The sequence below is a fragment of the Callospermophilus lateralis genome, chromosome 17 (genome assembly GCF_048772815.1).
Source record: "Callospermophilus lateralis isolate mCalLat2 chromosome 17, mCalLat2.hap1, whole genome shotgun sequence".
NCBI classification, from domain to species: Eukaryota; Metazoa; Chordata; class Mammalia; order Rodentia; family Sciuridae; genus Callospermophilus; species Callospermophilus lateralis.
The window spans coordinates 36,190,545-36,203,528 of record NC_135321.1 but is presented as its reverse complement, the minus strand read 5'-3'; the positions used below and the strand labels follow the sequence as shown (position 1 = coordinate 36,203,528).

At 37.2% G+C, this 12,984-nt stretch overlaps 1 protein-coding gene across 13 annotated transcripts in view; it reads left to right on the top strand.

Moving 5' to 3' along the window:
* The window catches only part of Dtna (dystrobrevin alpha), a 349,876-nt gene that overhangs the window by 254,279 nt on the left and 82,613 nt on the right, over positions 1-12,984 (top strand). For all 13 annotated transcript variants that reach the window (XM_076837170.2, XM_076837171.2, XM_076837178.2 and 10 more), the window contains exon 6: positions 11,374-11,459. In XM_076837170.2, coding sequence (XP_076693285.1) covers positions 11,374-11,459 — 86 coding nt within the window. The remainder of the gene's footprint in view (positions 1-11,373; positions 11,460-12,984) is intronic.

The window sequence follows — 12,984 nt, the reverse complement described above, 5'->3', positions numbered from 1 at the left end:
AAATTGTCTAAGACAGTGTTTCTGAGGTGTCATAACAAGACTCCAGAGCAGACGGGAAAGAAACTGCAAAGACTTTCTTGACTAGCTCTAGTCAAAGTAACCACGACTTGCATTAAATGGACTGGTCAATTATGTGGCACCATAAAACGGTGCATGCTGTTCACAGACCACCGTTGAAAGTCAGCCTCATTATTGTATAATTTCCCCTCATAGAATCAGGGAATTTCAGAGCTGGCTGACATCTTAAAGACTGTTCATCCAGATCTCTCATTTTACAGATGAAGGAACTGAAGCACAAAGAGATTGTCACTTATCCAGTGTCTCGCAGCATGTTAGTGGCAGAGTGGGGACTTAGGTATTCAGCTAAGGTTTCTTTTCCAAGGCGTACGTGACAGCATCTTGAAATGTGAAAACCCCACTGAATTACATTATCGGCCCTAGATTTCAAAAGGGCTTTTTTGTCATTGTGACCAAGTCTCGACAGAGCGTCACTACCTCCACTTTCATGACTTGTTTTGAATATTAAAAAGGGAAATTGCTAAACCTGACCTTTTAGCACATTTTTAAGACATTCAGAAGGTTTTGTTTAGTCTCCTTGTCTGGTCAATGCTTGGGAGCATTCACCCTAGTAGTGGCAATATTCCAGTCAGGATAATGTCATTATGCTACTCACCAGCTGTCACTTTGCAAGCTAGAGTAGTAACAGAATTGTCCCTGCTTGGTTTTACCAGCATACATTATTGTCACCATGATGGTTATATTCTAAAGTTGAAATAAGCAGTTTTAAAATGAGCCGTCCAGCTTGGTAGACTCCTTGCTTCATCTGTGCAGACTTCAGTACTAGATGTTCTTCTCTGGCCTAATTGCTATGGTAACTGAGTGGGGGGGGCAGGTAGAAAGGGCTGTGATTCCACATGACAAGCAGCAGAACAGAACCAGGCCCTGGAGTCTCTGCAACAGCGTTTCTGTCCTGGCCTCTTAAAAGAATGTGGCAGCTCTCAGACTTGCCATTAAAGACTACATGGGACTTATTTGTTTTACATGTGTATTGATCACCTTTCTACCAATGTGTCAAAATATCTGAGATAGTCAATTAATAAAGAGGAAAGATTTTTCTTTTTGACTCCTGGTTTCAGAGGTTCATACTAGGCCCCAATGCTTTTGGACCTGTGGTGATGCAGTACATCACAGTGGATGCATGTGGCAGAGGAATTCTATTCACCTCATAGTGATTGGGAAGCAAAGAGAGAGAGAGAGAGAGAAAGAAGAAGAGGCTGGGGTCCCAATATCCCCTTCAAAGGCACATCCCTGTTATAGTTTGAATATGAGGTATACCTCCAAAAGCTCATATATTAGATAATGAAGGAATGTTCAAAGGTTAAATGACTAGATTATGATAGCTATAAACTAGTAGGTGGATTAATCCATTTAATGGATTAATAATTTAAAAGGACTACTGAGTGGTAACTGTAGGCAGGTGGATGTGGCTAGAGAAGTAGGTCATTGGGGATGTGCCCTTTGGGGACTGTACTTTGTCCCTACCTCACACCCCCATCCACCACCACAACCACTCCTCTCTCCTTCTTGACTTTCAAGAGTTAGGCACACATTCTTCTACCATAATGTTCTGCTTCATCTTAGGCCTAGAGTAGTGGAGTCCACTGACCAAAATCTGAACCTCTGAAACCATAAGCCCAAAATAAACTTTACTCTTTCAACTTATTCTTGTCAGGTATGTTGGCCATAGTGACAAAAAACTAACACCCCCAATGACCTAACTGACTTCCACTAGGCCACACCTTTTAAAGGTTCCCTATCTTCCAATAGTGCCACAAGTTGATAACAAGCCTTTACCATTTGGACCTTTGGAGAACACTTAAGATCCAAACCATAACAAAACGTAATGATGGAAAATATAAAAAATAAAATATAATCTACCACAAAGTTCTGAATTATCACTGAAAGACTCACAGAGAATCCAAGTTAAGTAATAGTTTGTGCCCACTGCATGAATACAGAATCCAGGCCAGGTTAATGGTAAGGGGGCAGTATTCTGTGAAATTTATGGGACTCCAACTAAAAGAGTTAGATGTTTTACTATTATTTAGAAATATTGATTAGATCATTATAAAACAAAGTCATACATGTTCCATAAGTAGCCACTGATCCTATAGCTGAATCATTTCAAGACTGAGGGATGCTAAATTTAAGCCCTATCTTAAGGTAAGGAGCAATTCAGAATATTCAGAAAAAAATGTTTATTTTTTTTTTTTACCTATTTTCTTACTGATCGGAAGGCCCTTAATGTGTATTTCTCTAATCTAAATTGTAGATTTAGAAACACAACCACATCAAGAAGTTTCATTGCACAGATTTTTAGACACATCCACAAAGAAACTCAAGTCTGCAGACACTTCTGCCATCTCTCCCTTAGCAGAGCAAATGCATGTAGGCAATTCTACTTGTGCTCAAATTTTCCATCTGATTGCTTTTGAAATTATAATGTGAAATGTAAGCCATTAGAACATACAACTAATGGGAAATATATCTTAGAAGTGAATGTAACCAGAGAACCTTAGGAATAAAATCGGTGTTCAACTCTATTTCTAAGAACAGTGAACTTCTGTTCGCCCAAATGAGCTCTAGTATGGAAACCTGAAGTTACTTCCTACTACCCATCACAGAGCCCAAGTGTTTAAGACAAACTTCTCTATGTTGGCAAATATGAATGAGTCTGATACTAGTAAAACAAAGATGGGCTGTTGTTGATGTAGAATCACTAAAACATTTAGAAAATCTATCCTATTTGCTACTTGGACATATTTAAAAAAAATTTTTTTCAAAATGAAAAATAGAGATGTTTTAAGAAGCTGTACGCTAAAGAGATAATGTTTTAAAAGGAAAGACAAAATAGCAATTTAAACTTACAAAGATTAAGAACTCACATTCAAAGAAACTTGCTCATTCTTTTGGCAGTGTCTTAAATTCATCAGACCCAGCCAGCTGGACTCTAAAATAATGATCAAAACCCACTTCACATAGAGGTATCCCTGGAAACCAGATTCACCTTCCTACAACTGTAGTTCCCTAAGAATAGCACTTCCTACACCCCCAAAAAATCTGGACCTCACTTCTCGTACAAGGAGGCTTCTTGCAGATAATCATGTTTTGTAGCTGCAAGGTTTCTCTGTTGTTTGGCCTAGTAGGACTCTTAGAAGACAAGGTACAGAGTAGCATGTGTAGGATGCTTGCACAATGTTAGGAGATAGCGTTTTCTGAATCTAAAAGATACTTATTCCTCCTGATTTTCCTTCTAATAATGGCCACTTCCCTGGGAGTGGAGGTCACCCAGGGAGCAATTAAACCAACTTCTAGGCAGATGCTTCCCACAACCATTAGCTATCTTTCGAGGGTATCTAGGGAAGTGGATGGATATGCCTGGGAAGGATGAGAAAAGAGGTGACAGAAGATGAAAATGGGATGAAAAGAGAATATATTATATATAAATATATAATATATTTATCAGAGCTTGGGCCAATCTCTTCCTCTTCTGTCTTTCCTCTGTGCACCCCAGAAACTTGCCAGTCACCTTCCCTTCTTTGCTGGTGGGAGCCATCCATCTTTGGCACTCTTCTTCAGAATCCTCTAACAAACTGACAACATCCTTTGCTCTCACCTCTTGGCCATGTCCCAGTGGGGGAAATAAATCTCTTTAAAATGTTCTAAAGATCTTTACTGCTGCTGTTATCAATTTTTTATAGGAAATGGAGAATACCTCAAAAGAAAAACAATAGGGCCAAAACTTACAAGATGAAAATAATTCTTAAAAGTCTGAAATGTGCAACCTTTTGGAGATGTGGTCACAAACTCTGATGCTCTGTGGAGCCCTTTGCCTCTTGTGGTCAAATTGATCGCCGTCCTCCAGGTCCACCCACTGTTCTTTGTACAAGTTTCTACTGTCCTCTTACAGCACATGTCTGACCGTTTTCAGGGAGGGACGATGGCTTATTCTTTTATGCACACCGTTTCTGAGAACATGTCTCCAGCTCAAGAACAAATTGATGGGTGAAAATCAAAGATTAACTGTTTGTCTTAGCTCTCGTTACACTAATTTTTTAAAATTCTTTTTTTCAAGATTAAGTTCTCCTTAATCTCTAGTATATTACCCAAACCAGTGAGTCCTGGTCACCCATATTTTCATGGTTACTAATGTGGACGGTTATATATATATTAGCAGAATGCATTACAATTCATATTACACATATAGAATACAAAGTTCTCATATCTCTAGTTGTATACAAAATATATTCACACCAATTCGTGTCTTCATACATGTACTTTGGATAATGATGTCCATCACATTCCACCATCATTTCCAACCCCATGCCCCCACCCTTCCTCTCCCACCCCTCTGCCCTATCTAGATTTCGTCTGTTCCTCCCATGCACCCCCTCCCTACCCGACTATGAATCAGCCTCTTCATATCAGAGAAAACATTCAGAGAAAACATTTGGTTTTTGGGGATTGGCTAACTTCACTTAGCATTACCTTCTCCAACACCATCCATTTACCTGCAAATGCCATGATTTTATTCTCTTTTGCTTTTACAAGTAGCAGTGGACTTCTCTTCTTTGGTTCCTACTTTCCTGGGAAACACTAACAACTTCCATCTTGACTTAGTCTTACTTCAACACAATAGGACCTCTCTTCTTAGGTCAATTTCTCATAGATCATGTGGCAGAGGCCTTGTTTTTAGCAAATATCATTTCTACTTATTTTCAGTCACTCAGAAATCATAGTATGTCAGTAATATGTCTTAAAGGTAATAATGATTTTCTTATTTGCAAGGGTCAAGTTGTATTTTAATGTCAATTCTTTAATTATAATAATAATAGTTATAATAGCTTAAAAGCACTCAACATTTACTGTGTGTCAGCAATCTTACTAATTTAGCACTATATTATTATAATGTTCCAGGTTGAGGAGGTGGTGAAGCCAAGGCTTAAAGGGGTTAAATAATTTGCAAATCATATAGCTTCATACTGCATGAGATGAATGGGAAAAAAAGATCATTTTGTTTCAGGAATTGGTTTTAATTCACCTCTAATATGCTTTTCTTTAGTTTTTGAAATATGAGAATGAATACAATTTTTTTCTCCCAGTCTTATCTTGGCTTATTACAGAATATTAGTATTATTCTCACATTCATAACCTTTCCAGTTTGAGGTATTTAGACATATTTGACAGAACGTATGTAAAAGAAATATTTGCACTTAACAAATCTTTATGTTGTAACATGAGAGTCAGTTTTTTGACAACTACCCAGAACAACAAATCCTTCATATGATGTATGTAGAGAATACAAAATCCTGGCATTTTCCTTTCTGTGTGACATGTCACACCTTGCTGAGCCATGTAAACAGCCAGTCTCATTGCTGAGCCCCTTACACCAGGAAAGGGACTATGGCACTGTTTCAAATGCAGAGGTATGAAATGATCTTGAAACTCTGCCAAATTTCTACTGCCCTTTAAATTTTAAAAATTTTCTCAATATTTAATGTAAGAAGCACTACAAAACACACGGCCATTTCTCTGTGTGCCAACAAAACGTATCGTAGATGTATAGCACCAAAGGAAAGAGGAAGAGTTATATACAACTAAATATTCTTCTTTTCTATTATCTCTATGGCTAAAACAGGTATTTAAAAGTGTTTACTTGGCTTGATGATTTTTTTCTTAGCACATCTTAAATTCAAGGTGTCTGTAGAATGTTCTCCCCTAGTAACAAAAATTTTAATCTGTTGGAAAATACTTTGTTCAAGATTTCTACATGCAGGCTGACGGGCTCAGTGGTAGAGCACTTGCCTAGCATGTGTAAGGCACTGAGTTTGATTCTCAGCACCACATATAAAAAATAAAATTAAATTAAAAAATAAATGAAATAAATGTTCATCAACAACTTAAAAAAAAAAGATTCCTACAAGTTGCTAAAATGGAACCTTTTTCCAGATAATTTTCACAATTTATTTTATGTAAATAAATTGAACATCCTAAATGTCACTCATCTTTTGTCTAACACTTTGAATGAGTGGCAGATGGAAATTCAAGAGGGGCTTGGGTACATTCCAACTTATGGACCCCTCCCATTCTGGATAACCCTCTGACAAGTTCACCTGGCCCAAGGCTATAAGGAATTCTTCTCCCGGGTGTTTTGCTGACATTGTAGAAAACCTAGAGGTATTCCAGGGCCAAATAAACTGTAAAGAGAAATACTTTCTGTTTATATTGATTTCACTATCCCCAAACAAGTGTAGGTCATCACTTCTAAATTCAAGGCACCCTATAACTGCACAATCTAGTACTAAGGGCCTTAAAGTAGATCACTGTATTTTTACTTAAAACTTTGTATTTCTCAATAGAAACATCACACAGCAAATCAGAAAGTTTCTTCTCATTCATGCATTCATTAATTTAATTAACATGTGGAGAGTTTTCTATGTGCTAGGTGCTGTGATAGGCTGGGGACAAACAATAAAAAAATAAGATGAAGTGACATGAGATGCCCTTGGGTGTCAGCTGTGGGGCAAGGGTGGGAGTGTTGTATTAAAATTAACTGTTTCGGACTTTTTTCCCACAGCCTGTCAGCAAATGGAGGGTAGAAACCTCTTCTTATTCGTCTGTTTATCCCCAACTTCTGGAACAACGCCAATAAATATTTAGTGAGCGACTAAGTGATTGATCTCTATGAGCAAAATAATTCCCAAATAAAAAAATGTGTCATGTTGGAGAGGCACAGGGGAGGAAGCAATTCTCAATTAATTAAGTCACCAAAGTGTGTGAGAAAGAGCAATTTGAGTGCTGTGCATCTGCTTATCAAAAATGCTTACCAAATGTTTTTGTCAAATATGTTGGTAAAAGAAGAGCTTCTGATTTTAGTACTCTTATAGAGAAATAATTTCTTCAGTCTGTTCAAGGAAGCATGAGTCAGAATTCAGCTTTTCCTTTGAGGATGAAAAAAATTTTATCATGGTATTCTGTTGCTTCAGATAGGAAACTCTCTTGGCAATTTGTAGAAAATGTACTGTTCTGAGGTCAGCCTGGCATCCCAGGCCTATCAGTATCTATTTGCTGCTTTCATTTCTTGTCAAAAGCAAATTTTCCCTTCCAGGCAACTTTCCACTAAAAATAACATATTAGTTGATAAAACTCAGTTTGTCTCTTGGTCAGGTAATGGAAAACCCAGCCCAGAGTAAAGCAGTTACTTTTTATTATGATGAGTCAAACTTTAAGCCATGTTTTCCTAAGATACTCTACAACTCACCATATATAGTTTAGCCACAGGGTAAGTGCTTTCCTCTTTCCATTTTCAATCAGTTGTGCCCTGGGAGAATTGGCAAGTATCTAGACTACAACAACAAACTGTGAAGAGAAATACAAGAGTTAAAGAATCATCATTTTTATGAAGGAATTTCAGTTTGTACCTCTGATAATTTGTTTAGATTAACCTAATTCTTTGAAATAACTTTGTTGGGTAGTCATTAAATACCAATGGAACAATTTAATTGGATATTTTTGGATATCAAGCTAGAATAGGAAAGTTTGCCCAAGAAAAAGTTCTGGGATAATTGGTTTAAAACCAGAATGAATTCCCTTATGTCAAAAGACAGTAATGGAAAAAAGGAATAAAGCATGCATTGTGCCCTCCATCTGCATTGAAAGGGAAAAACCTTAGAATCAGTAAAATTTTGTTTTATTTTTCAGATAAAATTATTTTAATAAAAATGATCTGCTAATCCTAATTTATTTTTTAAGCTCTTACCATGCCTTCTACACTACTACCAAAATCAATTGCCCTAGCAGCTTTAATTCACAAAGAAAAGCCTGTATGGACAAGTCTTTGATTACTGACTCCTAAGTCTGCAACTCTAACGCATACACTATGGTGCCTGCGGCACTCTCAAACTATGAGGTGACAATCAGAACCCCTTGTAAAATTGAAGGTGTGCTCTCACAGTTTTACATGAGAGTATAGCCTTTTGTTGTACTGTTCCTGGTGTTGCCTGCTCCCAGGTTGTTTGACCTGGGCACTAGGGACAATCTGAGTGTCATCTCCTCAGCAGGCCTCCCCAGGACTGCTTCCTGGGTTATGGCTGATTGCCAGCATCCCATAGGGGCAGTGGACTATTTTAGTCCCTGGACATTCAGGCTCCTTTTGGAACAATATGCTACTATTTTGCTGCTTTGCATAAGACTCTTGGGAACTTCCTGTTATCCATCTTCATGAGTCTGTCTTTCCATTCTCAGACCCCTAAAAGATTTCACTGACTGTTCATAAATCAAACCAGGGTCCAACTAATGACAGTCTCTGGTGAACATAACTCTCACGGTCTCCATGTGTGGTGTACCAACTTCTCTCTATTCCTTGATGCGTCCTGCATCAATACCAATTCCTTTTTCACAACAAAATTAGGGACTCTGGTCCTGATGTGACCTGGTACCAAGCAATGGCCTTTGGTATAGAACTTATTCAAGGTCTTTAGAAAAATTTTAAAATTTATAATAGAATTTATAAAATTCTATTATATCCACTGAAAATGTGCTTTAAGAAATGAACAACAACAAAAAAAGCCTATTTGCATTTAGGTCTCTGGTGCCCCTGGAGTGAGTGAGCAAGATCTGAACTCAATCAGTGTTGGTGTTTACCAGGATCTAAATCCCTGCAACCCTATCCCCCACCCTGCAGTCCTTCTTCCTGACAGGGGTCACATTTGCAGTCTGGCACAGTAGCTTGCATAACAATGGATTCCAGTGGCCTAATTTCATCCTTGAGTTCCTGCAAAACTCATTCAGCTGCCCTCCACTCAGTGATTTATCTAGATTTATTGTGTCAATTTGGCAGAATAGTTCTGTTACAACCATTGTTGGATTTAATATGATTGGTCTTCCATTTCTAGGAAAAAGACAGGACTGGTGATCTCCCTGTGATTTTCCTCATTAAAAACTAAGGTTTAAGAATTCACTTGTGAGTTATTTGGAGAACTCTCTGTTCCAGCGTCTTCGGTACTCAATCCTCTCCCTTGAGCTAAACTGTTCTCTCTGAATCATTAAAAGGAAATTGTATTGCTCTTGAAATCTCACATGTAATGCTCCTGAAATTCTTAGCATTTTGAAGACTCCTTTTTGCTGTATTATTCCTAATCTTCTGTACTTTATGGATTTTCCCATTTTTGTCTGAACCCTGGTCTCACTTAGAAGCTATTTCCTGAAGTAAAATGTTTGTCCTTGCAATTGAGAATCAGGGACATAAAAAAATTTTGAATAAGATGGCTTTTACAGAATTGTCACATTTTTATTACAGCTACGTGGTCTGAAATTACTGAACAACTTAATGAATGGACCTTCAAAATTCTAGGGTTGTTGTCTATCATAATGATTAATATGCGTTCATTAATATAAAAATTTTAATTAATTACTAATTCTGTGTGAGATGAAAATGTGGGCACTGGGAATTTAACTAGTTCATAAGAATCATCTCTGCCCCAAGACTCTTGGTATGATAGGCATGACATGATAGGTAAAAATAAAGGTGGAGTGATCTTCTCCCATCCAAGAGAAAAGCTGGGTGAATGATGGTACTGATCAACATCCTGAAGAGTGGGTGGAAGGATCCTCTGCAGACCACAGTTAGAGGGCCAGGGGCCAAGAGTCATTGAACAGTGTCTGTGGTATGCCCTGCAACAACAGAAATCATGGCTGGCTGCTGAGACTGGAGAAAACAATGAGGTTTGCCATGAGAAAAAGTTAGAACTTCATCCTGTAAACAAAGGGACGCAACAGGAATTTTAAACAATTTTAAATAACACGGTTAAATTTGTAATATGGGTGTACAAGTAGAAAGATTGTTTTGGAGTTTATTACAGTGTTAAAGCAAGAACTAATGGAAGCAATGACCGTGAAAATGGGCGGAAGGGAATGGACTCAATATATATTTAAGAGGTACATTCAAGTGCCTCAAACATTTGTTCAGAATGTTGGTGAATTGAGGAAGAGCAAGAAATCAAAGGTGACTCCTGCTCCAGGATCAATTTGGGGGTATCAAGGTTCATAGTGGTTCTAACAACTAGAAGAAGGATGTTGGAGAAAAAGCAGTTAGTTTTTACGGAAGGTTTATTGTGAGAGGGCTCTGTAAAGATAACGAGTTCTAATTTGAACATACTTGATTTGGCAGGTGATATCCTAGTGGAAATTTCCAATAAATAACTACATAAATCTGGTGCTCAGGCTTAAAAGTAGCTTTGCAGAGTTACTAGCATGGCATTCTATTAGTATCTGCATTCTGGCTAGCTGTATTTCAGCTACTGTGTTAAGAAAGACAGCAACAAAGATGGATAGCAAATGACCCTTCTTAAGTCTAGGAAGAAAGACACAATCATTTAATACAACTTATTCTTTTACTATATAACTTGTAATAATCTTGCTTTTATAAAGGATTTGTTCTATGTTCTAAATCCTTGTTAATATAGACTTTATTTACCTTTCAGCCACATTATTTTGAATAACTCTTGATAATTCTTACGAGTAGCAACTATCAAAGCAATTAATTATTAATATGATATTATTTCTGATTCCAAGGATATAAAAATAAATAGTTCATTCCAGCTGGAAAATAATTTATGTAAAACATTGTACTTCTTACAATATGTCCTCTATATCACATTTTATGAAGGACAAGTTGGTTGTACTTCCTGTATTAATGAAGACTTGGCAGTATTTGTGTCAATATAGATAGAAGTAGCAGCATTCAAACAAAGTGTTTACTTCTGCCCCTTTAAAATAGCAACTCCCTTTGAATAGCAAATATGTAATATAAGCACAGTTGACCTTTTGGTATGAAGTGATAGTTGAAAAAATTATGTGATGGAAAAAAATCTCAAGTTCAGGAATTGTGAGTGTGTGTGTATATATTTAGAAATATGTATGTATTTCCAAAGCTTGTTTAAATAAATCATAGAGATAGCAATCATCATACACAAAAGTATCTTGAGAAGCCTAACGTGAAAAGCATGTAGTGTTATTTAAATCCATCGTTAGCTAATGTATATTTCTCTGGCTAGCAGCCCATGTTTTGAGCAAGTGACATATACAAAGAATAAACCAGAAGATTCTGATGTCTCTTGAAGAAAGGAAACATTGAATAGACAGTTTTTCAGAAATGTTCTTTGAATTGTATTCACAACCTTTTCTAAAATGGATGTGTTCATAAAATGCACGCAGCCACATATTCTATGATTTATACAGACTAGAAAATGTCAGACCTCATCATTGGAAGTACTCCAAATGACATGATTTTTTTTTTCTATTATCACTAAACAGGGAAGGCCATGGTAAAATTTCAGTATTTGCTGTCAAAATGGCTTTAGCGACATTGTGTGGAGGGAAGATCATGGACAAATTAAGATGTAAGTTACCATTCCTTGCACCTCTCCCTGCTTTTCTCTCTTATGTACCACTTTTCCTCTCCTTTATTCCTGCCATGTCCCCCTGACCATTTGTGTCTTTTATGAGAGTTGTTTGAAATGCAATCTTCTTTGAGCATGGGATTTTGTCAAAGAAATATTTTCATATTGGATAAATGTTGATGAAATGAACATTTTCCTTTACTTACAGATTATTATTATCTAGAATTTGCTGAGTATCACCAAATAGATTCTTTCTGATATTAAAGAAAAATAAGTATTCTTTCTATTTGTTTTATAATACCACTATAGTAGTAGTTCATCAGTGTAAGGACGTGAAGGTCAAATTGAGCATCTTTCCCCCTTAAATATTCTAAAAATCAAAGTTCCTGGTACATTTCCTCATTTTTTTTTTTTTTTTTTTTTAGCCAGTGCTAAAGGACATCAAGTGACTATAGGCTTCATGTACATGTTGTCACTAACTGGCACAGTTTTTTAACCAACATCACAGTGGAATTTTTCTCATTTCTCTGTTTTAAGTAAAGAAGCTGAGACCCAAAGAGTTAGAGCTTATCACATAACTAAGATGGTACCAGTATTTGAACCCTGACATGTTTCCAACCAATGGTTCTCAAATGTTCAATATGCATCGGAATCATGTGGAGAGCTTATTTTAGACCATGGACTTCTTTGAGTTCCACCTCCAGAAATTCTGATTTGGTATTCCTAAGGTGGAGCTGAGGAGCAAGAATTTTTATTTTTAACTAGTTTAAAATTATATTGATGTTGCTATTAAAGAAAAGTTTTGTTTCACACTATCCCTTACCCTAAATACTGTAGAATTGGGGTCACAATGCTGTAAGAAAGGGTAGCCATGGAGTTGGGAGATCCAGGTTGCAAGCCCAGCTGTGACTTATTTGCTGAGTTTCCCTATGGAAGTTACTTCATATCTTTAGTCCTCAGTTTCCTGCCACGTTCTAAATATTGGGATCAAAGACTGGATGGTGGCTCCCAGCTGCAACTATCTGTGACTCACCGTCATGAGGCTCTTTCTTTCCTGCTACTTGTCAGCTTCTGAGTGTATCTCTTGCCTCTCGGTGGCCAAGAGGGAAAGAGTGAAGAAGATTAAAAAAAAAAAAAAAAAAAAAAAAAACACCCTTTCCTTCTTTGGAATTTCAACATAAATGCTCTAAGGAGGTTGTCTCAGTGGCCCAGGAGATAAGTAAAAGGGGCCTCCAAGTCCCAAGTAACCACCTGGATTTCTTCACTTCCAGAAACTTCCTTTCATTGAACAACCAAATGCAGCCACGATCCAGAGAAGCCCAACCAGACCTTATGAGGGTCAGTTTAGTTTTTCTTTGGTTATTCTAAAAGACATAGAAAACTACCTACCTCCATGCTTGATTGAGAGATAATAGCTCAATTAGAAAGTGCTGCAACCAATGCCTTTTTTAAAAAGTGGCTTCAGGGTAATCCAGGAGGTATTTCCTCAGGCTGGGAAGAGGAAGTTTAGCAAAATGAACCAAAG